The sequence below is a fragment of the Sander vitreus genome, chromosome 19, assembly GCF_031162955.1.
Source record: "Sander vitreus isolate 19-12246 chromosome 19, sanVit1, whole genome shotgun sequence".
Taxonomy (NCBI): domain Eukaryota; kingdom Metazoa; phylum Chordata; class Actinopteri; order Perciformes; family Percidae; genus Sander; species Sander vitreus.
This window is the reverse complement of record NC_135873.1, coordinates 12397225-12424275: the sequence shown is the minus strand read 5'-3', so window position 1 is coordinate 12424275 and position 27051 is coordinate 12397225. Positions and strand designations below refer to the sequence as shown.

Below are 27051 nucleotides of genomic sequence, written 5' to 3'. Positions count from 1 at the left end.
AGAAAAATTAGAAATTAAATTAACTTGTTTCTTCCCTCAACCTTCCTTGACCTCTCCTGACATCCATCCCTCCCCAGCACTTGTGGTCAGTAGTAAAATTCACATAAAACTAAACATATACACAGAATACATATACACAGAGTGCCATCATTTACCCCTCAAAGCAGACAAGACATGAAAGAAAAAAAAAACATTGTGCTGTCAAAATGAAAAAAGGTCTCCAGTAATGGATGAAAATAAAGAGCGAGGGGGCTTAGACAAAAATACAGAATTTTTACTTAAAGTTCCATTTGTGCACTACAATCCCACATTCAATATTTGGCTTAAATTGAGTGTCTAACAAACTGTGTGGGTTGTATTAAGGGCAAATTCACCCTAAAATAAGATTTACACAAGTGAACTGAACTACTGTTTTTCATTGTGACACATGAGTCTCTAATGGCCATAAGAGATAATAATAATAATAATAATAATAATAATAATAATGGCAACTCTTTGAATTTTGAGGCTTCAGTGAAATTAAAGCATCAAGCTGTCACCTGAGCTGTGACAGGACTTCGTACCACATTATCTCACACTAAAACAATAATCATTTGTTAAGTTTACCTAATATACAGTGTTGTAATTAGAATGTAAATTGAATACCCTCATGTGTTTGCCTCATTTGGTGATTCAGACTACAAATGAGCATGGCATTTTACATTAAAATGCCATAGTGCAGCTTTAAGTCATCATCTGAAGACTGTCTCCTATAGTGGCGTTGCTATTTAAGCATGGTGTCCTTCTCTATGCTGCAAAAGTGGAAAACTAACACATACCCACACCCACACTCACACCCACACACCATTTAATAGAAAAGAGCAGATGTCTCATCAAGAGATTAACTTCTGGCCTAACACAAAAATACCCTTCTAGAGTTTAGTAATCTGCGATATTTATAAAATTATATGTGTTCCTTCCTAAAGTCTGTGTCTTGTTTTCACAAAACAGGGTAGACTGGATGGCATGAGGATTTAAACTGTGTGTGTGTGTGTGTGTGTGTGTGTGTGTGTGTGTGTGTGTTTGCGCGCGTGTGCGTGCGTGTGTATTACTCATGTTGTGGGAATATTATTCTGTTTACACAGTCACATTGTGGGGACTCGCCCTCCTTTCAGGGACAAAATGCAAGTCCCCATGACATAAATCATTACATATTTGGGTGAAGAATTGGTTTAAGGTTAGTATTAGGAAAGTAGCGGTTATGGTTGACTGTAAGTCAATGTAATGTCCTCTAAAGTGATGGAAACATGACCGTGTGTGTGTGTGTGTGTGTGTGTGTGTGTGTGTGTGCAACAGACGCCTCAGTAGAAAGTACAGTGTCAGGCATGCATGTGTGAGTGTTATGTCACTAAAACCCTCCCTTCTTTACACACACACACACACACACACACACACACAGCTGACAGCCCCCCCATGCAACCTTGTCTGGACTTTGATTGGAGGTTAAAAGCCAAAGACTTTATCCAGACCTATGATGCTGCAAATCCTGCTGAGACGGGTGTGTGATTGAGAGTGTGTGTGTGTGTGTGTGTGTGTGTGTGTGTGTGTAAGTGTGTTTTAGTGTGTGTGTGTGTGTGTGTGTGTGTGTGTGTGTGTGTCGGGGTACAGTATAATAGTATAATCAGGCTAGATAAATGGAAGGCTCAAACCACAAGCTTAAAATAAACAGCTAAGGCTGCAGCACCGCTTGCTGGTCAGCTACTGCCATTACAGCTAAAAAAAATAAATAAAAAAATAAATCTGCCCTCTGTTCCCTCATATTCCTTATTAATACCCAGTTCTGGAAAATACTTGAACCTTGAATATTTTTACTTGCAAAAGTGGAAAAGATGTGTTTTTGACATTTATTTGTAGCACTCAGGCATTTCCATAGGCTGCCTTTTAAATAGTTCCTCAGATTTGTAGTACATGAGGCCATTATGAAGCAATCCTGTTGGTCTAATGTTGCTACAAACAAAATATCAAAAATGTTTTTCTTTTTCTTACCACTATGGCAATCACTTGGGCCAACTGTATGTATGTTATAAAGTTTTCCTGAATAAAGGCTACTCCTCTCTCTACACAATTTAAAGCTTTCAAAAGTGTCAATAACAAAGGTCAAAGCTGTTACAAACAGAAAGCTATAGCAGAAAAACTAAAACCACAGCAGAGCTTACTGACCAGACAAAAATGGAAATGATGCTAAGAAAAAGGTATCAACGGATACAACATTAAAAGCAAGACAAAGAGACAAGAAAATGTAAAAAAAATTTAAAAAAATTTAAAAGTTTGGTTATGATCGTTATTAAATCTTCCAACAATAGGCATGATGTACATCTGACAAAAACAGCAAATAAAAATAATATAGCTCTGTAGACAAGAACAAAACAGTCTGTAATAAAAAAGGAATAAAATTAGTAAATAATTAATATCATTACTATCCCACATTATAATCATTATAGACCCCAGTTAAATGTATGTATTTCTGTTCGTCTGTATTATTATAACGACATCTCCGCCTCCGACAGGACGGGAGTGGTGGACGAGGAAGTGGAATCGGCCAATGACGCGGTGCTATTGTCCATGCTCCTGTTCCAGGGGCTCCGATTGGGCGTTGACGGGTAAGAGGGTGTGGAGCAGTTGGAGGGCGGACCCGAGCTGGAGCTGGGGCTCGGGCTGCTGTTGGACAAGTGCGAGAACAGGGCGTCTTTTCGGAGACCTTTGTTCTGGAGCTCCAACTGAAGGTGCTGGCAGATTTCATCCTGTAGTCCCCGATACTCCTGATCTAGTTCCCTCTCCAACTGAGACTGGAGCTATAAGAAACACCAGGAAAATATCTAAAAAATATATTCAAGCACATCAATGTGTGTACATCTATGTGGTTTTTGCTCACCTGTGGAAGTTCATCATCTACGTGTTGCAGCACCTCTCGGTGCTTCAGCATCAGCTCGTCCTGTCTCCTGGTCTGAGCCTGCTCCAGCTGGAGGGAGAGGAGATAAGAGCGGGAAGGGAGGCAGATTGAGGAAGGAAGGAAGGAAAGAAGGAAGGAAGGAAGACAAGAGACAATGGGAGAAAGATTTGAGGGGTGTCAGGTGGGGAAAAAAGAGGAATGCAGGGGAAGAGGAATACATATACAAGGGAGATACGGGATGAATAACATAATGAGGGGATTATAGGAGAAACCAGTAAAAAAGAAAATAGAGGGATGAAGGATAGCGAAAAGATTTAGGGACGAAATAAGGAGGAAGGGAAAATAAGATAATATGTGAGAGAGAGAGAGAGAGAGAGAGAGTAAAGATGAGGATAATGGCAGGAAAATGTACTATAAAGTAGATACAGTTGTGTTCAGAATAACAGCAGTGTGTTTAAAAAAAGTGAATAATGCTCAAAATCCTTAGAATAGCTTTTAATTCCATAATATCAATGCATTGGGAACACTGCACATTCAATTCAAAATCAAAACATGACCAAAATTGATCAAGTCTGTGTTATACCTTTACAGAAGGTGAAAAAAAAAAGAATATTAGGCTGTTCAAATAGCAGTATTTGCATTTTTCTTTACAAACTCAAACATTTGTCTCAAGGGTTTGCTTTACTTTGAATCACTGCACTAATATTTAGTTGCATAACCATTATTTCTGAGAACTGCTTCTCATCTGTGTTACATGGAGTCAACCAACTTCTGGCACCTGTGAACAGGTATTCCAGCCCAGGACGATTGAACTACATTCCACAATTCCTCTGCATTACTGGGTTTTGCCTCAGAAACAGCATTTTTGATGTTACCCCATAAGTTTTCTATTGGATTGAGGTCTGGGGATTGGGCTGGCCACTCCATAACATCAATCTTTGCTCGCTTACTGGTGTGTTTTGGGTCATTGTCTTGTTGAAAGACCCATTTCAAAGGCATTTCCTCTTCAGCATAAGGCAACATGAATGAATCTCATCAGTCCACAGAATGTTGCCCCATTTCTCCTTTGGCCAGTCAATGTGTCCTTTGGCAAATTTCAACCTATTCAGTACATGTCTTTTTTTCAGCAATGGGACTTTGCGGGGGCTTCTAGCTGATAGCTTTGCCTCACGTAGCCGCCTTCTGATCGTAACAGTACTCACAGGTAACTTTAAGTCTTCTTTGATTTTCCTGGAGCTGACCATTGGTTGAGCCTTTGCCATTTTGGCTATTCTTCGATCCATTCGAATGGTAGTTGACCGTTTTTTCCCACGTCGTTCAGGCTTTGGATGCCATTTCAAGGCATTTGAAATAATTTTATAATTAAATAATCATTAATTTATAATTTTATAATTTTCTGCACTTCTTTATATGTTTTTCCCTCTCCAATCAACTTTTTAATCAAAGTCTGCTGTTCCTCAGAGCAATGTCTGGAACGACCCATTTTTGCTGAGTATTTCAGTGTGAAATGCACTATAACCAGCATGCACAACATTTGCTTCCTTCCTACCTTAAATATGGGCCATAATTGACACTTGTTTCTTCACAGAATCAATCACCTCACTAATTGAACACAACACTGCTATTATTTTGAACACGCCCCTTTCAATTACAGATTCAATTACACAGAATGAGCAGCATGCATGTCATGACTGTTGGGTCATAACACTTACTAGTAAATTATTTGCCATGTAGAAATATCACTTCTACCAAAAAATTGATTCATGAGGTTAGTGATGTTGGACTGCTATTATTTTGAACACAACTGTAAATGGACATCCATAAGGGCTGTTGATGACAAGTCTGGGTACTTACCCTACGGATTAAGGCGACAGAATCTTGAATATGTTTCCTGTTGATCTCAATCAGCTCCCTATAGAGGGAGATAGGAAGATGAAGAGAAAGAGTGAGAAAAATAAAAGAAAAAAAGGTGTATGAATCAGAATAAGGTCCCAAAGGCCCAAATGTCCAATAAACGTCTCAAAAGCTTATTACGTTTCAGCCTTGTCTTTGTCGCGGGTCTTGGCTTCGCTGATGCTGTTTAGTCGCTTCCTGTTCAGAATCCTCTGGAGCTCTTTCTTCTCCCTGCGAACACAATTACATCACAGCATTACATCCGGACGAAGACAAATTGCTAATTTGGTAGGAAACTTTTACATTTCTTGTGAATGTTATTAAAAAACCTAGACGCTTGTGGTAAGTCCAACATCCGGGAATCAAAGTCACATGTTGTAAAAAAGGGAAAAAGACCACTTTTAAAATCAATACAACACTACGGCATTATGGCAAAAGACATACTTATACCATAATAACTAAAAGCAGAAAGTCACACTGGCAGTGACTTCTGGGTCCTGTCCCTACCTTTCTTATTTGGCCATGCAAGGTAAGGAGGTTGCACTTACTTCTCACATGTCTCCTTCAGCTTCTTCAGCTGAGCTGCTTGGCATTCAACAGCCGTCTCCTTTAACTTCAGGAAGGCCTGAAAACACACAGCAGCAGATGACGACCTGTCAGCGAATCACTGTGCAGGTGTACGGAAGTGCCACAAAGTGTCTCAGAGGTCAGCTAATGATGAACTCTGTGTGTGAGCGTGTGTACAGTATATAGCTGTAACTTATAATTCCAAGTTTGTCACATTGAGTATAGACCGAATCAATATGAAGTCATGCTAACACAAACAATTAATTCCGGGTAGACAACTGACCGTTTAGTTGAATTGAGATTTGGGAATTTGGCAAACTTGTTTATTTCTGTTGTCATTTTCAACTGTAACTGTAATGTTTAAAAGACGGAGGGCCGACCTATGATAAACCAAATCTAGTGTTAACAACAGCGTCATCTCACCGCCGGTCGCACTGACTGAAGAAAATGACACCACCCAAAACTAGCAGTCTGCGGCCCAACAGGTAAATTAAGTCTCCAACCTAATGTTAGTGAAAGTGTTGACATATGAACGCATCAAACATGCATGTGTCTGTGTGTGTGTGTGTGTGTGTGTGTGTGTGTGTGTGTGTGTGTGTGTGTGTGTGTCGTTACCTCCTGCAGGTGTGTTTGTTGCTTCTCTCTCTCCAGTAAGTGAAGCTCCTGTCGGAGCTTTAGCAGTTCTTGCATCTGCCATTCCCTCAGCTGGACCGTCTGCTTCTCAAGCTCCTGCTCTAACTTTGACAGCTCATGCTGCACCGGCTCATGGGGCTCGCTGAACAAACACAATTAAGTCAGGTTTAGTCAGCCAGTTTAGTTCCATCTATCCAACTTTACACCATCAATCTATCCACGTATTTCAACATATCCTTTCCTCCTTCCCTCCTTTCTTTACTGGTACTTCTTGAGATGTTCTCCTTCATACAGCCCACAAAACCATCCTTCCATCCTCACTTTTTCTTGATGCTAGATTTAAGGTGTTTTTCCATCTGACTTCGTCTTCTCTGGGAGTCAGATTGAAGCTTGCTAGTCCGACTCTTCTGCTCCTTACTCAGATTCCACACCTACAAATGCACACAAGCAAAAAACGATTTGCTTTGCAGCACACAAGCAAAAGTAGGTGATATACATAGTGGACCTTTCAAATCCAGTTTCTTTGCAGAGCTAAAAATATGTTTCCATTCTGTTAGGCATCTATCAGTGTGTGTACCTTCTTGAGGTGTTTCTTTCGCATCTCTTTGAGATCTTTGCTCTGGTTCTTTAGTAGCTTTGAATAGCTCTTCTGCTGCTTCAACTCCTCTATAGACTGGGCCTGGACAACTAAGAGACAGACAGACAGACAGACAGACATAGAATTATGGCCAATCACCGTATCATTCAGTGTAAATCTTGCTGAAAACTAGCCACTCCTTGCTTTTCCAACCTAAAAAATAGCCATAAAATACATGTTCTGCATGCAGCTCTATGTGACACACAAATTATTTCACTAGTTTCTGTGTAGAAATGAATGCGCTGGAATGACCTTACCTGCCAGAACAGTGCTTATGAGGTCTTCCCTCTGACTTTGTGCTACACACACGCGCACACACACACACACACACACACACACACACACACACACACACACACACAAATACAAGAGGAGAAGCACACAGACAGTATGTGTGAAATGGATGATGGGAACCAGACACAACTGTGGCCAAACAACTGTGTCTAATGCAATGAGCAAAGAAAATATTTTTCATAAATGGAAGAAACTGATAATAAAATGTCCCTTTGGATTTCCTTGCCTTGCCTTATGTTGACATTTAATGATTTTCACAACACAGTAAAAAAAAAAAATTGTTTCACTTGTTGAAGTTTCCTCGAGACAAGTGAAAAGATCTTAAATAGATTACAATGGATGTTTGTAAAGTGAAGACATATACATGGTGATATTACATTAGCTAACGTTAACATAGAATACACCTTGCGGCAGGTTGACACAAATATACACGTAAGACAAGCAGACTGATGGAGCGTAGCAACGTTTTGACTGCTAAATTTGCTCAATAACTGATAGGTTTAGTATTTGTGCATGCAGGTGTTTGAATGTATCTCATCTATTCTAAGGAGCTTCTATGAACAGGTCAGTTTTAAGGTGACATTGTCTCACAGAAATACCTAGCTTAGAATGTGTGAATCTATTTTGAGAGTTTGGGTACAACCTTCACATAGAGGAATTGGAGCCTGGAATGTGAGAGTTTTCTTGTGAGAAGAATCTTCCATAAAAGGTGTAGTTTGAAAGCAACTGTTCCACTAAAATAGATAGCTTGGACTGTGTGAGGACAAAAAGAGTTTAAAAAGAATCCATTTTGATGTTCATGTTAGTCACCCTTGGGCAGACGCTTTTGTATGCTCACGGTTGTCTCATTGTCATGAGAGTTTGTTCACTGTTTGAATAAAGCTGCATTTGATTTGAACTCATCGGACTGGTCGTCATCTTTGAAGTCTCCCAACATAATTTCTGAGTTATCAACCGATAACAATAACCAAAATTTGCAACCAACCACCCTTATACAGGAGCGGTAGACCTGAAACAGCTAAAATGGACTGATAATGTTACAGTGGATTACACCTAGAATGGTATTCAGTACTGACAGTAAAAAGTCATTCACAGCAGTAAATTAAAGGTATTGATCATTGGAAGTGATACAAATCTAATGTATTGTATAACACCCTTTCAGAAGTGCAGATACATGACATGCGTGTGTATTTGCATGTGTGTCATGTAGACGCTGAGACAACATTTGTGGCTGTGTATGTGTGATTTGTAGATGTCTCTACCCGGTGTAGGTAATTTGATGATGTCAGGGGCTTCATCCAATGAGCAGGGGGGGAGCGTGTGGAAGGAGGAGGGGAGTCGACTTCCTGAATTGACTTCACACTCTCCCTTGGTCTCTCTCTCTTTCGGCTGGTTGGGGACATGCTGGACAATAGCAACAGGAAGATGTATAATTGGGGTACAGATTTTAAAAAATGACTATAAATTCTTTTCAGTTGCTAAAAAAATAAAAGCACAGATGTGTCTTACCTCACTGCCGTCCTCTAAGAGAACAGCCAGCTGTGTCTCTCTCTTGTGCAACTGACTGATGTGCTTTATGGGGTTGGTCAGAGCCTCTGCGTACTCTGAGAATACACACACACACACACACACACACACACACACACACACACACACACACACACACAAGATGTCATAGATAACCATAGGTTCAGATATTCTAGACCAGTGGCAAAGTTGAAGTATTTTATGGTAAGTCCAAGTCAAGTCACAAGTTTTCAAATCAAGTACTTCAATAACTTTAATATTGCAGTGTGGGACTCCTTCAGGTCTCTGAAGGTTTCTCTTTCAAAGATTTTCTTTTTTCTTTTTTTTTTTTTTACATAGCTGAGACCAAGGCCTTTTGATTAATATGGTTCTGGGATTTACCGGGTCAGTGTAGCTGTTTGCCGTTTCCAGACTTTATGCTAAGATAAGCTTCATATTTACTGTACACACATGCGACAAGTTTCCTTAAAGGTCCCATATTATGCTCATTTTCAGGTTCATACTTGTATTTTGGGTTTCTACCAGAACATGTTTACATGCTTTAATGCTCAAAAAACATTATTTTTCTTATACTGTCTGTTTTAAATATACTCTCTGTCTAAAATGCTTAGTTTTAATGCCTGACTTATTAACCCCCCTCCCCCAAAAAAAGACCAGTCTTCTCTGATTGGTCAGCTTTTTTTTTTTTTTATCTGCTGCATCGCGGCTCTCGGAGTCTCTACACCATCACTGCAGCCCTGGAATGACTGTAACGGCACTGTAGCATCACTTTCTAACTATATATTGAATTTATTGTGACATCACAACCATACAGAAGTCCTGACGACTGTTTAAAGGCACAGTTTCTGAATACGGGCTGTGTGCATTTCTCTGTGGATTGAGTATTTTTGATACTTTCACAGTATTTATTAGGGGTGCACGATTCAGAAAATGTCACGATTCGATATCGATTTTTAGGCTCAAGATTCGATTCAAAATCGATTTAAAAACGATTCTCGATTAAAAAAAAACTATTCACCGTATGTAAATTTACTTACTTTTCCCATGTGATTGCAGTAGACATACAATTAAAAAAAATGAATTGATTTTTGGAATTCTATGAATCGATTTTGAATCGGTAGAGCTCGAATCGCGATACGAATGTGAATCAATTTTTTTGCACACCCCTAGTATTTATATAGCCCCTCGACCTGCTTTATAATTAAAAAAGACATGGAAATCTTAGTTTTTACAATATTGGACCTTTAAAGCCACATGTTGCCAATGAGATTGCCTGAAAACTAGTAAGCAAGCGTGCAGAGAAGTCAACATAGTTAGCTAAAACTAATGCATAAATTGTTCAAATAGTTAGAGAGGCAATGGGTAAACAGCTGAAATAGATAGCTACAAGATACGTTATTTCTCAAATTGTCAAAAATATTGCTTTAAGGTGGTAGGTTTAAAGTTAGCCGACTCAAGTGACTCAAGTGTGTTGTGTGGTGCAAAGCTGCAAGGTGCTGCTGTTAATGTGGTGTTCTTACCCTGGTGTTCATTAGGGATGTAGTCCTGAGCTTCAGTGTAAACCAGCAGAGAGGGCAGGAGGAGGGGCTGGTTCAGCTCATTCTTCAGGTTGATGTAGTGGTAGCCTAGAAGCATAGAAGAAGGAAAGGAAGAAACAAATACATAAATGACTACTGTCCGTTAGGGCTGGACATTAAACGGTACAGGTACAGGAACGGCATTTCAACTGAATGCAGACATACCGTGCATCATTACAACCAGACTCTCTAAATGCTTAACAGTACGAGAGCGTGTTTATGGATGTTTGTGTTTTTTGAACTGACCAGGTCTGATGGCGGACACAGGGAGGATCCTGTGTCCAATAAACTTTCCGTTTTCTTCAAACACCGCTATCCTCAGAGAGGCCAGTGTGGGGAGGACCACCTGGAGAGAGAGAGAGAGAGAGAGAGACGTTTAGAGAGTGAACAAAGGACAGACAATGAAGGGTGAGAGAACAATGGGAAAGACATCTGACTCCTGGTATGTGCACCTTATTAAACACAAACATTTCATCATCCCATACGGGGTCCAGCGAGTTCCCATTGGATGTTTTGGTTCTGTACTTCCTCTTTGTATCAGCAGGAAGTCCAAACATGTCCACTTCCACGTACACGCCAACCTTTTTATCTGACAGAAACTGGCCTGAGATCACCTGGTGAAGGTTAAATAAAACAGGTTTGTTAGAACAACTCTTACAAAGAATTGTTTATGTCCAAATGATGACACGTTTTATCCTTACCTTAATTTTGACAGTATTGGCGACTATCCCGTCCACTATGTTTTCTGTGAAAGGGTCAAAGTGTTTGTCTGTCCTTCTCATGAACTCAGGTTTCAGCAGGTAGCCGCTGTGGCCGTTGTACTCAAACACCCCCATGTTCAGCTGCATAGGGAGGTCTGGTACAGAGGAATGGAGAGATGAAAAAGGGAAGAGGGGGAAGAGGGGTGGGTCGAGAGGGAGATAAAGGGATAAAGACGGGAGATTATTTAACTTGAACTCCCTGAGCCTCTTTAAATTATCATCCGTGGCGCAGTATCTGCCAGCTACAGAAAGCAAAACTTTTATTCCTTAAAGACCTGCTTTATGTTTGGTTCTGTGTATACTTTGTACTTCATAGGCCTGGCTTACATGCCCCTGTTAGGCAATCTGAGGCTGAAATAACCGGACTCACCTAGGGTCTGGAAGTTAAGCGCCACCATCTGGCAGCCGACATTCCAGAAGAGCTGAGGCATGTAGTTGGAGCTGTCCACCCTTGTTCCTTTAGGGTAGATTCGGCTCAGCTGATTCTTATTGTATCTGGAGGAGTGCTGTTAAGAACCAAACACTGGATATGCGGCATTTGTTGCATGTTGTACACTGTCGCAGATAAAAGGCAAACCTCACTTTTTACTTTTTGTTTCAAAGTCAAGACTAGGCGTCAAAGACTTCTCCTTGCCAAGTCTTTTCCATACTGATAAGGAGTTACAACACAAAAGAGTGGATGTGCAAAGAATTTTCGAATAATCGATTAGTTGTCAATTGTTGTTAAATTAATCGGCAACTATTTGGATAATCAATTAATCGTGTTTTTTTATGAAGAAAAAGTGAAAATGGTCTGATTCCAGCTTTTAAAATGTGCGTATTTTCTAGTTTATGTATTCCTCTATATAACTGAATATCTTTGAGTTGTGGACAAAACTAGACATGTCAAGACAACATCTTGGGCTTTGGGAAACATTGATTCAACATTTTTCTCCATTGTCTGACATTTTATAAACCAAACAACTAATCGATTAATCGAGAAAATAATCGACAGATTAGTAGGCAATGACAATAATCGTTAGTTGCAGCCCTACAGAAGAGACACTTGAACACAAAAAAATGATGCACATACACATAAACCGTAACAAAAATAAAGCTAATAACAAGCTTCCAGGGATACTCGACAAACTCGTTGGGGAAGCTCTTCAGGGTGTCCATGCCTTTGGTTTCCACCAAGGATGACATTTCAAAGAACTTCCTCCTCTCTGGTGGACAGAAAGAAAGTGAAAAAAGAACTCAGACTATCTTAATCAATTTCTGTATTTTTTTCTATGTGCGACAGGTCTGTATGACAATATTGATCATTAACCACAAATGAGTCCACACAACCGGCCTGTCTGCCTAATGAGCTACATGGGGTGCTTAAAACTAATGAAGTTTGTCCACCCCATCATACATACTCTTTTCCTTTCACTTCATATCCTTCCTGTACTCTAAGTCAGTAACATCTTTCTGTCGCACTCGCATGCACACACACACACACACACACACACACACACACACACACACACACACTTACTGTTTGCCACCTCGAAACTCTTGAATTTGACAGGTTCAATGTAGTTGACGAGAGTCGACATCTCCTCTGTGGCGTTCACCTCACTGCTGGCGGTACCCTGAGGGAGGCAGATAGCAATTAATCCATCAATCCGCCCCTCAGCATGCCAAACACACCGTCAGCCCTGTTCCTGTTGGCTCTTACCTCGTCGGAGTTCGGTTTTTTCAGCTCCGCCGCCGTTTCGTCCTCCTCATCCTCCTCGCTTTCTCCCTCGCCTCCTGAGCAATGTAATAAATACATGTTATGCAAAACCCAGTCATTGAATGGCCGGCTTTATAATCCGTATATCTATACCTTCTTCTACAACCTACCAATGGATTTGCGAGGCTCAGAGTCTTTGACCATCCCCTCAGCCAGCTTCTCTTCCACGTTAGACAGGAGCTGGCTTCCCTCGCTGTCTGTCAAAGGGCAGTCTACACAGAAAACAGAAAACGAATAGTGTTAACATCTATGTACACTAAATGGTATATATTAAGCTCATTTGAAGCATGTATGTGGTAGATGCATTGGAGGAATAATGGCATATGACTGAAAGCTACAAACACTCTTTACAACCAGACAGGAGGGACATAGGAGTGAAGTCACATTCTCGGCCCTGCACGCCACTGCAAAAGACGCAGCCAGTCGCCTGCGCTCACCGTTGTTGGGTGACGAGCGCCCCTCCAGCTCTCTGCGACGTATGCTGCCACTACTCGAGGGTCGGTGGTGGTGATGCTTCTTCTTGTTTTTGATGAGAATCTTCCCCATCATCTCCTGCGGTGAGGGGAGGAGCTGACCGGGGACCAGCTGAAGACACAAGAAAGACACTGGTAAACTCAGTCAAAATTGAACGTTTGGAAAAAGAACAGAATAAAATCTAGTTTATCCAGTATCAGTGCTAGATTACGTATTGTTTTTTTTCGATGTGATGTGTCAGTCATGTGTGGACTGGCAGCCACAACATATTATCCAAATGTAATGTTACTAGGGCTGGTTATAATTATAGTTACAATTTAGACAACGGTAGCGATAGCGTGAATTAGATACCTATATCTAAACAATACTTTTTCCGATACCAATTTTATAACAAAAAGAAATGACAGCATTACAGTACAAAGTTATTGTTTAGCTCTTTTACACCTATGTGACACACACATAGGTAATACACTTTGGTACTGAATGACAAGGCATTTTTCGATATTATGGAGACAATTCGGTCAGTGCCCAGCCCTAATGTTTCTTTATTTTTTATTTCATAACAAAAAATAACAACAAAATGAAATATAAAAACACACTAAGTGCATAGCAACACACCAAAAGGAAAATCAATATCTATAAAGTTTTACAAACAATATGTTCAATATGTCTGAAAAGGAGCAGGACGAAGCTTGTTATTTTTTCCACCACTCATTCAACTCTAACTAGTTCCTATATATATTATATAGTTTGTATGTGTACGTATCATTATATATTTTATATTATATATGCATAGCAAGATAACAAATATACATTATATATATCATTTTAAACACCTACCAAACATTTTTTACATTTTGCACCAAACAACCGATCACCCTAATCACTCATCCCAGTACAATCAGTACAGTAACCCACTCTTGCAATCATCCCTCTTCATCCTCACATCCTTTTAATAAAGTGTTTTATACAATGTTTTAAACTTCATAATGTTCATGCAATGTTTTTATGTTTTATCAAAAGAGTTACATGGCCATGCACAATGTGTTATAACTAAAGTTCAACAACCTTAAACATCTGTCTAAATCAACTTTGCATTTGTCTTAAAACTCTGAATGATTGTGTTTGTGTTTAACTTAAAAGTCATCCCACGCTGCCCTGTGCTTCACACTGCCCCATTCATTGTATGCTTTAACCTGCATAAACACTTGTACGTATATTACATTTTACACATGTATTTCTTGTGAATATGCAGCTCCTCACCAGTAAAACATGTTGTAATTAATTCATGTGCACTTATACTGCAAACCCCACTTTTACTTCGTAACACAGTTAAGAGTTCTCAGGAAAACACTACAATAAAAATACAAAACATGCATAGCTCATGCTTCTGCAAGTAGAAATATAGAAAATAATATTAACACTGTATGATCAAATCGAATGCTATGACCCTCGGTCTGAGTTTTATTTCAGGAATTGTGTGCACGCACTGAAAGTTGTGAATACAGAGGGGTTTATGAGCTCAAAAGCAGTGTGCAGCTGATCTGATCTGTGTATCACAAGCTGTTTGAAACTATTTGACAGTTTGCAAGTTGATCAACACCATGACTGTGGAGTCAAAGGATATACGTGTGTTGTGTTTTTTCTTTGAGAAACAGCAGCAAGGCATCACTAAAAATGCATTTATTTTAGACTAAAACAGACCTTAGAATATATAATATATAACTGTTCAGTGTGTGTGTGTGTGTGTGTGTGTGTGTGTGTGTGTGTGTGTGTGTGTGTGTGTGTGTGTGTGTGTGTGTGTGTGTGTGTGTGTGTGAAAGTACTGCATATTGAAAGCTAAGTGCAACACATTGTCAAAGTTCATGTCTGGAGATCAGTCTTACTGGATATTTCTCCAGTGGATCAATGAGCAGGGCGTCTCCAAAGATGGTCCTGCAGTACTCTGCCATTTTGGCCTGCTGCTTGGCCCTGACAGAATGAGAGACACAGGTTAGTTTCTGGTTTACTATAACCTGCCACAATGGGACAGGGCCCCTAAATTAAAACTCCAACATGCCTTCAATCATCAATTGCCATTGTAACAGTGCATCTTTAGAGCAAATGCTTCAATAAAAGCCTTACATTTTGCATCTGGTCTGGTAATAAACACATCAACTGCAACCCAAAACACAGAGCCTTAGAGAATCTATGAGATCTATGTGCTGACAAACGTACTCATAGAGGCTGACAAGACTTACGAATCTACGTGGTTTTCAAAGGACAGGATGAGGGGGTATGGTGAGGTCTTGAAAGCACTCTCTGCTATTGCCTCAATCACCTCCTACAGTCAGGGACAGGAAGAAAGAATGACAACATTAAAATGAGCTTCACTGAATAAAATCTCATACGACAATGGTAAAATAAACATTTCCTCAGATTGTAAGGTCATGAGTACTTACTGAGCAACTTGTAGCTTATAAAAAGCAGAACTTTGCTTTGTTAACACAGTTATAAAGCAGAAGGGAGCTTTTTTATGATAAAGGTTTGAAACTGTTTTAGCTTGAGTTAATTTTGGCAACAGGTTATGGCACTGCTACCACTTTCTGTAGTAATAATAATAAAAAATGAATGTCAGTGTACAATGGAGACTATTATTTCTTCAGCTTTCTTCTGTTTGTACAAGCTGTCTGCAGTTGCTGCCTCCATATTCAGCATTTCTGAATCCACTGCACAAAGAATTTGCTGACCAAACCGCAGAAATACACCGAGGTTAAGAGGTCCAAACACCAAGTTCCCTTCATCATTTTTATATGTTTAACAGCTGGAGGAGAAGAAATAGTGTCTCAGCTTGTTAGGCCTTTATAATATGTACATAAAAGTCAATAATGACTCCATAAAGATAAAAAGTACTGCACTTCTTGTGTGTAGATGTAAAACCTTTCATAAATAGGGAAAGTGAACATTTCATTCCCTTGTCAAAATGCTGTACAGTAAATGTTATATGAGAGCAATAACTTTGATCTCAACCTAACCAAGGTGTCACATTGAAACTAGACAAAAGCTCCAATAAATAATCTGGGGTGATTGAATGCCAAACAGCAGTGACTGCCACCTTAAAGGGGATCTCAGTGGTCATGGTGAACCCGTGGGTGATGTAGGGCTCCTCATCTTGCGGCCGGCCCTTCCAGCAGTCCAGCTCTATACAGCGACAGCCGGTCAGCAGCACCTGCCTGTACATCTCCACTGACGACAGACCGGTTAGCTGACCCACTGTGGGCAGACAGACAAAAAGGGAGGGAAAGATGGGTTTTGGATGCAAAAAATGAACTATGAAGCTAGATATCATAATGCCGCATTACACTTGGGTCTTGTCAGATCTGAAGGTGTGTACGTTTACCTGTGAGGTATGTGTTGTGCGAGGAGTTGATAAAGTAGTGAGACAGCGGTTGGTTCATATCGTCAATGATATCCAGCCTCTCTGAAGGTACAATGCTGTTTTCCTCTCCTCCCAGATACCGACTGAACGCCTGCAAACTGATCTGGTCTGCATGAGAGGGGGGGGGGAGAGAGAGAGAGAGAGAGAGAATATGAAAAAGGTCAAACTTGTTTTTCACAGTCAGACCAGCATCCATCTGCTCATGGCGATCAGAATAATTGATTTGAAGGGCAAGGACTGGAAGATACTATACTAAATGTACGTCATGTACTGTCTGTATTCGGACATCAGCTGACTTTAATGGAGCTCCAGCTTAGTTCTGAACACAGTGGGCTGGATAGTGGATCATCTTACAGATTTTGGCTTAACAGTGTCCTAGCAGAGAGGCTTACGGCAGCAGTACAGTTTATCCACGGCAAAACAGGTGGAGGACATTTAATCAAATTTGCAAATGATTCCCACATTCTGGATGTTTTACAGAAGGGAAATGGATATGGGCTTAGTCAGTGCATGGCCAAGGATTTTAGAAAACGGACAACCTGCTGCAATAAAAGACCAGGAAATCAATCATACCTATAAACCTATAACTTTGCTGCAACTGATAAACCTTACTTTGGGACAAAGATATAATCTGTAAGAGGATACAGCTGCACGTACACTGAACTCTTGTTATCTAATGAAATAATATTACTTTATGTGACTTGAATCTCTTTTTGTGCAGTCCCCCCCCCCCCCGATTCAATTCAATTCGATTCAGCAGCCAAAGAAGGTCAGTGTTTCTTGGTCAATTCTTTGGGATGATCTTTGGGTAGCACATTAAAAGGCAAAAAGGACCATAGCTGATTTATATTCACTGCATTATTGAATTAAAATATCTGAGAAATGAAGATCACCTGTTTTAAGCTGCTCTGGACACAAGCATCTATATACCTGGAATGTGAACAGAAAAAAACAAAGCACACCCAAAGTTACTGACCTCTCTCCAGCTGGCTGGCGTTGGTCTCATATTTCTCCATGATCTGTCGGACCTGCTCTCTTTTCAGCGGGGGGTACAGCACCTCGTTCAGTCTGGAGTCTCGCTGCCTGCGGTTAATGAAATCCATCAACTGGTCCAAAGAGATGAATGGCTTCCTCTTAGAGCCACTGGAGCAAAGAGAAAAGTGTACTGTGTGATCACTTAGGTACAGGTTGTGAGCAATAGTAGGGATCCTCAAAATATTGCATCCTCAAAAATGGGGATAAACATAATGGAAAATCCCAACATATGTTGGTGAAAGTGTCACAAACCTTTCCTCAAAGATGCTTTGTATCTCAGGCCGGAGACAGAGGCTGTCGAGAAACTTCTGGAAGGCCTCCCACGTGAAATCATCTGGCTTGATTCCCTCTGCCTGAAACAGAACAGAGAGGATTGTGTAGAAAGATATGGAGGGAAAGAGAAATAAGGGTAAAAAATGACCAAACTGAGGACGAAATGCCAAGTGTAACACATGTAAATGTTGGCTCACACATGCCGCTGCTATGCCATTAAAATTAATTCTGGTCTCCACTACTGATCCCCTGATTTCCAACACAAGTTAAGCCAAACTGTCAAGTATTGTACTGTCTGTAGGTGGAAGATAAATATGCTTTCCAAAGCACCAAATAACATTGATGGCAATGTCAGTTGGGGCTCAGATCCTCCTCAGTTTTTTCCCACGTTGTGTGTTCTCCTATTCAACCAGCAGGAGACACCGGAGTACAACGGTACAAAGAGAAACGCTGACAGTGCAGTTTGCACAATCTGGTCCCTTATTCAAAAAAGAAATGTCTTGTGACTCCAAGACTGATTTTAACGAAAGATTGCACTGACTAATAACACACCGGAAATCTTGTTTTACCTACCAAACCGCAAGCCAGTGGTACCTTACACTGCAGCTACACGCAGACTTTGACAATACATTATGATTATTGGACACTCAGGTTTGAAAGAGTGAATGAAGCCAGGACTTTAGTATTGTAACAGTTGCTCTCTCTCTAGGAAGCCAAATGTATGAGGAAATATTGTGCGACTACTAAGTAAACTACTTGATATCTAGTTTTTATGCAAGCTCAATAGCAACACAAGGATTTAAAAGGAATGGTTTGACATTTGGGAAAATAGGCTTATTTACTTTCTTGCTGAAAGTTAGTTGTGCATATTGACACCACTCTCATGTCTGTATGGTTAATATGAAGGTCAGCACAAAGACTGGAAACAGCTAGCCTTTCTCTGCATCTTTAAGGCTGTCTAATTACCATGTTATATTTTGTTTGTTTAATCTGTACAAAAAAAAACTGTCTTAAAAACTTAAGACCATGGTTGACAGTTAATCAAAATGTCTGCCTGCAGCCTTTTTGTTGCCTTACTTACATTGCAAAGGCATGCAAAGAATGCTATGCAACACCCCAGGGTGAGTTGCAACTTTTCGAATCTCATGTATGGACCAAAACAATACATGTGCATATCATGAGTAGCCGTGTGGTCAGTTATCACATTTGATGATTACCCTGTTATTGACGAGGCCACACTGCTCCAGAGCCGTCTCCACTCTCTTTTTATCTGAAAACATCTTGAGAATACTGAAAGAAAGACAAAGAATTTGGAGAGATAACAATCACTGTTCAAAAAGGGGTTTATCATGAGTCAAGCCATTCACCATTAAAAGACAAACCCTGTCAGCGCAGTCTGATTACAGAAGGATTACATGTGTATGAGACAGGGCGGATCAACAAACCTTAACAGTGAGGAGAGATACAGGGTCAAGAGGAGCAGTGTTTCCCACACATAGACTAATGTGTGGCGGTGCGCCGCACTATCAACACCGGCCGCCGCACATTGCGTTTCGTTATTAATTGGGTTTTTTAAACGCTATTTAAAACACGTTCTTCTGCATTTCCTTTCCCTGCTTTCCTCCATCTCTTTGTCACTTGTGTCTCGCTCACTCATACACACACACACACACACACACACACGCACACACACACGCACACACGCACACACGCACACACGCAGCGCGGCAATGGTTATGTCAAAGAAGTTATGTTAGTGTTAAGGTGAGGGTTAGCTGCCTGTAAGGCGACGTTGGAGGCTTAAAACACCATCGAGCCCGCCATGCACACAGCGTCTGTCTCTATAAAGGAGAGAAGACGGCTGACGAAATTCACTAGTTCACGAAAGGTTGGTATCTATCTCGTGAACACCTTTACACAATCACACATTCACAATCACCGACCTGACTCTTAGCAAACAAGCGATTGTGCCTGCTTAGAAAGTTAACTAGTCGCAAGTTTACGGTAAAATCAGTCCGACCATTGTAATTAGTTATGTTACTAATTTGTTTACAATATTTTCAGGCTTCAACCAGTGAAAGACAGGGTCAGGGAGAGAAAGAGATAGATTTGTGAGGCATTGAAGTAGGAGAGGAGGACAGCATCCAACAGCGTGTCCTCCTTAGCTTTTGATACTTGATTGTTACGAAAATAAGTACCCCCCTGCCACAAATTGCTTTCTAATCTGTGGGAAACACTGAGGAGACAAGAGAGAAAGTGGAAGAGAGACAGAGAAGAGGAATGGAAAAAAGAAGTGTTTTAACATGTTTCTCACTTCTTTACAGGAATCTTCCCATCCTGATTCACCTGCAGCTTTAACTTAGTGTACCTGAAACAGACAGACAGACAGAGAGGCTTTAAAAACAATGATCTCAAATCTACAGTTCCCTAATGTCAAGATAAGATGCACACAACTTCTTACGCTTTGTTGAGGAAGGTGTGCCGCGATGCATTCTGGGAAAGAATGTTTGTAGCCAAAGTGAACAGCTCATCTGTCCAAATCTGGAAACACAAGATGATAAAACAAGGTTGTTTGACTGTTCGCCTGAATTCAAAACTTAGGCCACGTCCACACGTACCAAAACAATCTTTCCCCCCCCCCCCCCGTCTTCCCTGGCATCGTGTCAAGAATATTTGCGTCCAAACGGATCGATTTGTAAATGACTCAACACGCTACTTCATATTCCAGGCCTATAGGTGGCGCTGTTTCTGCTACAGAAATTCACCAAAAAAACGGAGAAGAAGAGGCGGCGCATACGCATAAAGCTTGCGCGCTGTATACAAATAGACAGTAGAAGAAGAAACCAAACACAAGAATAAGACGACGACAAAAATGGCTCAATATCTTCTCAAGCAGGGACACAAGCATGTAGTCCGCCGTTGTTGTTGTTGTTGTTGTTGTTGTTGTTGTTATGAGACGTCGTCGCGGGATAAGAGGTCGAAGGCTAGAGGTCGAGGGGTGTAGCGATGACATCATCGATACACAAGTGTGCGGCTTCGCTGTCCAAACGAAGCCGCACGGGCTGCGTTTTAGAATTTTTTTCACCCTGGGACCAGGTGTGGAAGATTGGCCAAAACGATGCAAAACGTGCGTTTACACCAAAAAGCGTCTCAGTGTGGATGGCCCCTAAGTGAAACAGTTTCTATATACACAACAGACACACACACACACACACACACACACACAGAGGGGAAAAAAACCTTTTAACAACTCCTAATCACGCACATGCTTCTATGTCAACATCGTAAAGGACCTTTAAAGGCAGGTATAAGTAATGTGAGTAGGTTATGGGATGGTGGTGGCAGTTTCCATAATTACCTTGGCTGTATCTTCCTGCATAGCCTGGAAGTTAAGGTAGGAGATGTTGACCAGGTCATGGCCATAGACGACGGTTACCAGCTTCCCTTCGGCGTTATCACCCTTACCGAAGCCCAGCACGTCCCGCAGCTTCGGGTCCTGAACACACAAACACACACTGTTGTGCTTACATACTCTTTAAGACATTGCATGTGAACATGACACACACACACACAGTATATTGACACTGGTTTGACTTGCATACAAACTCTCCATCCTTCCCACTCCTGGTCCAGCTCTCTGCCTCCTGAGAACAGTAAATGTGATGCATGTGGTGTAGCACTCTGATCTAATTAACCAAACGACTCTTTCCTTCTTTTTGGAGCACTCTTTCTTTACCACCAACTCTCTCCAACACTCAATGTCTCTCCATCAATTATGCATTCTCTCCATCACTCCCTCTCTGTCATGTCTCTCTTTCATTTCAATTAAAGTAACTTGGATGCCTGTTTATGAAGACAAATACTTCCAAAGCAGAGCACAAAATGGACTGTCATTAAGCGGGAAGCGAGTTTAAAGGACCAGAACACTCAAATTACTTTTTTTTATTAAAAAGCATCCACGTGACTAAAGATATTACACAGACCCCACAGTGTGTTCTGTGGATCAGAGCCTTTTATTCTTTTGGCTAACAAGCTGTTAATACAACATTAATATATTATTATCTTATAAAGTTGATATGGTGAAGTTAACAAACAGTTACTTATTGACATATCTAGCACAAACAGAGCTACATTAGCATTCATTCGAAGACGTGTTTAAGGCAACATGAAGAATGTAAGTCTAATATTCACTCTCCTGTTAGCTCTGGTCTGGTCTTTACTAGTCTCACATGCCAGACCTTCCTCCACCGCAGTGCTGCAGAGGAGGGTCTGACGAGTCCACACAGCATTCTGGGATGGGAGAAAAACGTGCTCTGGTTTATTGCGTTATGTGTACGTTCAAAAGTTGTTTTAGTCTTGCAAGAGAAAACTCAGATTGGACAGATAGTCTAGCTAGCTGTCTGGATGTACCCTGCAGAGATCTGAGGAGCAGTTAACCATAGTCCTCAGAAATCCACCGGAGTTTAAAATGCCAACACAAAGAAAGCCCAAGGCAACGGACATCTGGCCTAAATGAGTGAAATCCGGTGGAATTTCCGTCGGCAACGGAGCAATCCCGGAAGTGGAACGTCGAGGATATAAACTAGGTCTTTACCAACTCCTGAGGAAAGTATCTGACTCTTTAGCTGCTAAATGCTCCACTATGTTCAACAGCTCTAATGTCGTCTGTGTGCTCTTTGGTGCTAAACAGGTAGCGTAGTTCATCAGTTAGTTTATTACGGCGTTTTTCAGAGCAAAACCTGGGCCTACCATAGCTATCAGCATAGCTAGATGCCATTCATGATAGGTGAGGTGAGATTACTTTTGTAATTTGAGTGAACTGGCCATTTAATCATTTAACCACTGATATGAACACCATATTTTGACATTGTTCGTTAGTCATACTCCACCCTAACAGCCCTAAATATTCCTGAACATGCAGTTTTTCTTGCATAACGGCTAAGGCTTCATTTCAGTTATTGCAGAATCTACTCTTGCATACCAATTAAAAGCAGAACCAAATTTGATTGTTCCTTAATTTGATTATAGAGTTCAGTAAAGTAATGATGTTATTGATCAGTGCCTCAGTGCAGCATGAGTCTTGTTATTTTTTTACCAATTTGACCCACAAGCTTGCACTATGTCAACACATCCGTATGTTTGAACCACTATTACGCGGCTTTATATTAGCGCCTCTGGCAGCCAGATCTAACTCTTTACACAATGACTTCCTAGTCAACAGTCACTGGTTATATCACTTCCTGTCTGAAGACCCATCTGTCAGCAGGCTCATTAGCGCTCTGTCACCTTAGCCCCATTAGCTGAGAGAGGAAACACACACATACAGTAGACACATCTTTTAGTGACAGTCACACTTGAGCATTACATTTCTTGTCAGAGGACAAAGTTATCAACAGCAGGAGGTGACAGCTTCTTTCTTTCACACACACTCACACACACACCCAACCTTTGGTAGTTTGGCGTATTTTCCTGTTCTGGTGTCCCTGATAGTGTTTATGTCCAGAATCTCCACCTCCTAAAAAAAAAACAGACAGATAAATGGCAGTCAATCACTTGATGAGTAGCAGAGTGTGTGCAGAAATTCAACATTAGCATCAGTAATTGCTAACTATATGAATATATTATTTTCTTATATTATTCTGGGGAAAATAATCCCTCACCATCATATTTTTGCCACGCTATGGGGTGTTGTTCTGGGGATGGCAATGTTGATCGGTTGGTATGTCCATTACTTTGGTCCAAACTGAAATATCTCACTAACGGTAGGGGGGATTGCCACAAACTTTTGTGCAGACACATTCATGGTTTCTACTGACTTTGATAGTAAAAAAAGCATTGTTGGTTTTAAGTGAAATCTCTCAACAACTTTTGACAGGAAGCACTTTGGTGCCGACTTTCATGTCCTCTTATCCAGAAGAACTGTAATCCATTTGGTCAGTGGTATTTGGAAAGTTAAGGGATCACCAAATACCTGCAAAAGTAAAGACATTCCCATCAGCCTCAGCTTTACTCTGTGCTAGTTAGCAAATGTTTGCAAGAATAACAGAGCCACAAACATTGATGTAGACTCTCACTTGTTCTGAATCCATTTGTTTGAGATCTAGAGTTGGCAGTGGTTTCCTACTTTTTAAACTTCAAATCATTAATGAAACTTCTACATAAAAATAGTGAACAGAAAATGTACTTTAACTGATAATAGAGGCGAGTAGGTTTATGCACCATGGTGGCGCCAATTTGTTCTGCTGTTTAAAGTTTATGTAAGAAGCAGCAAGCAGAAATACTGATACTTTGTTTTAAGTATGTTTATGCTCCGTCTAGCCTTTGTCCTCCTTCCATTAAATCCACTTTTATCTATCTTTTATCAGATTCCTCCACTTCTGCAAACATAAAAAACAACCAGCTACATATGACATCTCTGTGTGTGTGTGTGTGTGTGTGTGTGTGTGTGTGTGTGTGTGTGTGTGTGTGTGTGTGTGTGTGTGTGTGTGTGTGTGTGTGTCTCTCAATGGGACACAGAATGTTTATCAAACTCCACACACATATCTTACATACATCTTTGGAATAGATTTGCATAATGGATGCTCTGACACAAATACTGATGTATGCATGCACAAATATGCAAACAAGCGCAACAAACACAGAGAAGATAGGAAAATAGTTGTACTACATAACAGCATGCAAGGACCCAACGGCACCCTTAGCCTGAAGGAGAACGTGCTCTGGAAGTGAGATGAAGAAAAAAATGGGATGGGTGGACAAGATGAGAAAAGTGTGGTCATAAACCCAGCCATAAACACAGAGGAGGATGCGCTGTAAATATTTGTTTAGCCCTGCACTCATTCCCCAGGCTTTCTTACTACATTTATGTCACTCTTCTCTCACATCATTTTCTCCTCATTGAGTGCATTTTTACTCCGTCTTTAGTAAAAGACGGTTATTCTCTGACTCTGACTGTTATTTGCCCTTGTTTTATCTATGTTCTCTCCATATTTCCTTTCAGATAATAACAGCAAAGCCAAACTCATAAAGTCCCTATCCTTGGCTCAAGTATTGAAACTCCATCTTCCTCACTCCTGCTTTCGTTACTTCACTCTGGCGGTCCGTCCGCTCCCCTGGTATTGGACACGGGTAATAAAAGGTCAGAAGTGTTGGAACAATTGGATTAAACTCTGTCTTATACTTTGTCCTCTGATTGGCCTGTGGAGAATACCTTACTTCCTGAAGGAATAATCCACTTCTGGGTCTGTAGGACACACACACACACACACACACACACACACACACACACACACACACACACACACACACACACACACACACACACACACACACACACACACACACACACACACTCTCCCACAGGCCGTGGTTTCATTCTGCAATTGCCATGGTGACTCCTTGGAGACCGCAGTAATGAGACTACAACTTTGTCTGCTGCCTGTGTGTTTGTGTGTGTGTGTCTTTAGTTTACAGTTTCTCACTGGCGAGTAATGTAAAACACACACACACTCAAACGCAGAAATATACAGACAGGCATATCCTCGACATGCAGGTCCCGACTTGTGAAACATCCTGACCTGTTGAGCAAGACTGTGTGTGTGTGTGTGTGTGTGTGTGTGTGTGTGTGTGTGTGCACGTGTAGGTGTGTAGGTGTGTAGGTGTGTGCGTGTGTGTGTGTGTGTAGGCGTGTGCATGTGTGGAAAAGGCTTGTAAGTCAGAAGACAGATGCATGAAACACAGAAGTGTGAGCAATTCTTCACGAGCAAATCTTCACTCAAGTACAAATGTGTCAGCATGTGATCAGAGAAGTGTGTGAATGCCAACTGAAATGTGTGCGTTTTGGGACAAAAGTTGTGTATCAGAGCACACAACGTGGTGCGTGTGTCCGTGTGAAGGTCGGTCATCTCCGAGAGCACATTCCTAACATATTCCGGCCTTCTGCTCAGTTAGCGTGTGTGTATCTGTGTGCTTCAGTGTGTAATATTTAGCTAGCCGTGGCAGCTGTAGCGCTCCATTCATCTCTGTGCTAAGCCAAAACACCGCTCACTCATTTATCACTTTATCGACACGGCTGCAGGCTTGTTATTGCTCTAAATGAGTGTGGGTGAGAGTTTTCCAGGAGTCATGTTGTGATAAAGTGCTATAATTTGCTGTAATTTACCAGTTTTTGATGGACCAAAGAACTTTTCCTCAGCCTGCCTCACGTACTTCTGCTTCATTAGTGATTTCCTACATTGTCCAGAATGCACTTCACTACCACTTCTAGAGAATGTTGTAAACTTGTTGCACTCAGCAGTTTTGAGTTGACAAAAACTTTATTGCACCGCTTACTCCAAACAATGCAGGTGCTGCTGCAAGGCACTCTGGTCTATTGAGTCTAGTAGAAGCTCATCCTCCCCTCTTTGGTTCTAAGGAATTGAACGAACACCATTATTGTTGATGTTTTAGATAAGACTCATTCTTTCTGCTGTCAACTACAGAATAATTTATCTGGAGCTACTGCTGAACAGTGGTCTATCAAATAGTCTGTTAAAGCTTTAGTGTGCAACTTTTTGATATTAATGAACGTCCGTTACATTGAAGCCATTGCCAAATGAGTTGCTACAAAGTTAATTAAGACTATCAGCTCCACACAACTCTCTGTATTTCTCAGTATGGCTATGTTCAGAAGATTGTGGTGTCCGGCGACTTTCCCGCTCAAAAGCTCTCGTGAAAATAATTACCTCTTCTGAAAAGTCCATCATGTTTTTTTAATCCTCCGTCACTATAGCTTTAAATCATGATATACTGTATTCATTAAGTGCATATTGGGTGCTGAATGTAGGTTCTCTCTCTTATCATCACCAGCAATGGAGATTACAGCAAAAATCAAATAATTTTAGCATAGGGCCCTTATAACATTGTTAATCATCATGTTTTTTTTTTGAGTATAGGTTTAGTCAAAGACACGGCTGTAGACAGAGCACAGTATGCTCAGTAACCTGGATGAGTTGTTTAAATGCCACAGCATCCCAGTGTCTATTGTCTTAAAACCAAGATAAGGGCTTATCCTGCTCTCTGAAATGCTATGTTTCAAAAAACATAACTAGGATACTCAAGAATTCTGATCAAAAAGGAATCATCATTGATGCAAAAATCCAATATATCCACAAGTATGGATGGGAATCGAAAACCGGTTCCAATCCATCGGAATTGTATGCCTCTGAGCTTATCAATTCCTTTCTATCGATGCCGGCATGTTTTTCTAACAGTTGCACATTTCAAAACAATGACA

General features: G+C 40.8%; 1 protein-coding gene across 2 annotated transcripts in view; it reads right to left on the bottom strand.

Annotated features, from left to right (window-relative positions):
- Positions 1 to 1412: 1412 nt before the first annotated feature.
- Positions 1413 to 27051, bottom strand: part of plcb3 (phospholipase C, beta 3 (phosphatidylinositol-specific)) — a 55803-nt gene continuing 30164 nt past the window's right edge. Inside the window, exons 3-34 of one of the 2 annotated variants that reach the window (XM_078276539.1) lie at positions 23224 to 23292; positions 21136 to 21273; positions 20239 to 20318; positions 20092 to 20145; positions 18995 to 19067; positions 17757 to 17857; positions 17446 to 17612; positions 16431 to 16577; positions 16146 to 16303; positions 15292 to 15374; positions 14938 to 15022; positions 13015 to 13162; positions 12688 to 12789; positions 12521 to 12594; positions 12338 to 12434; positions 11939 to 12023; positions 11189 to 11313; positions 10759 to 10913; positions 10510 to 10671; positions 10304 to 10403; positions 10001 to 10105; positions 8463 to 8557; positions 8216 to 8357; positions 6917 to 6958; positions 6600 to 6709; positions 6344 to 6453; positions 6005 to 6164; positions 5371 to 5447; positions 4964 to 5053; positions 4784 to 4841; positions 2912 to 2998; positions 1413 to 2831 (exon numbers count right to left, since the gene is read on the bottom strand). In XM_078276539.1, the coding sequence (XP_078132665.1) occupies positions 2520 to 2831; positions 2912 to 2998; positions 4784 to 4841; positions 4964 to 5053; positions 5371 to 5447; positions 6005 to 6164; positions 6344 to 6453; positions 6600 to 6709; positions 6917 to 6958; positions 8216 to 8357; positions 8463 to 8557; positions 10001 to 10105; positions 10304 to 10403; positions 10510 to 10671; positions 10759 to 10913; positions 11189 to 11313; positions 11939 to 12023; positions 12338 to 12434; positions 12521 to 12594; positions 12688 to 12789; positions 13015 to 13162; positions 14938 to 15022; positions 15292 to 15374; positions 16146 to 16303; positions 16431 to 16577; positions 17446 to 17612; positions 17757 to 17857; positions 18995 to 19067; positions 20092 to 20145; positions 20239 to 20318; positions 21136 to 21273; positions 23224 to 23292 (3591 nt within the window). In that variant the 3' untranslated portion in view covers positions 1413 to 2519. Of the gene's footprint in view, positions 2856 to 2911; positions 2999 to 4783; positions 4842 to 4963; positions 5054 to 5370; positions 5448 to 6004; positions 6165 to 6343; positions 6454 to 6599; positions 6710 to 6916; positions 6959 to 8215; positions 8358 to 8462; positions 8558 to 10000; positions 10106 to 10303; positions 10404 to 10509; positions 10672 to 10758; positions 10914 to 11188; positions 11314 to 11938; positions 12024 to 12337; positions 12435 to 12520; positions 12595 to 12687; positions 12790 to 13014; positions 13163 to 14937; positions 15023 to 15291; positions 15375 to 16145; positions 16304 to 16430; positions 16578 to 17445; positions 17613 to 17756; positions 17858 to 18994; positions 19068 to 20091; positions 20146 to 20238; positions 20319 to 21135; positions 21274 to 23223; positions 23293 to 27051 lie in introns of both variants that reach the window. The other variant, XM_078276541.1, reaches the window with a different exon arrangement.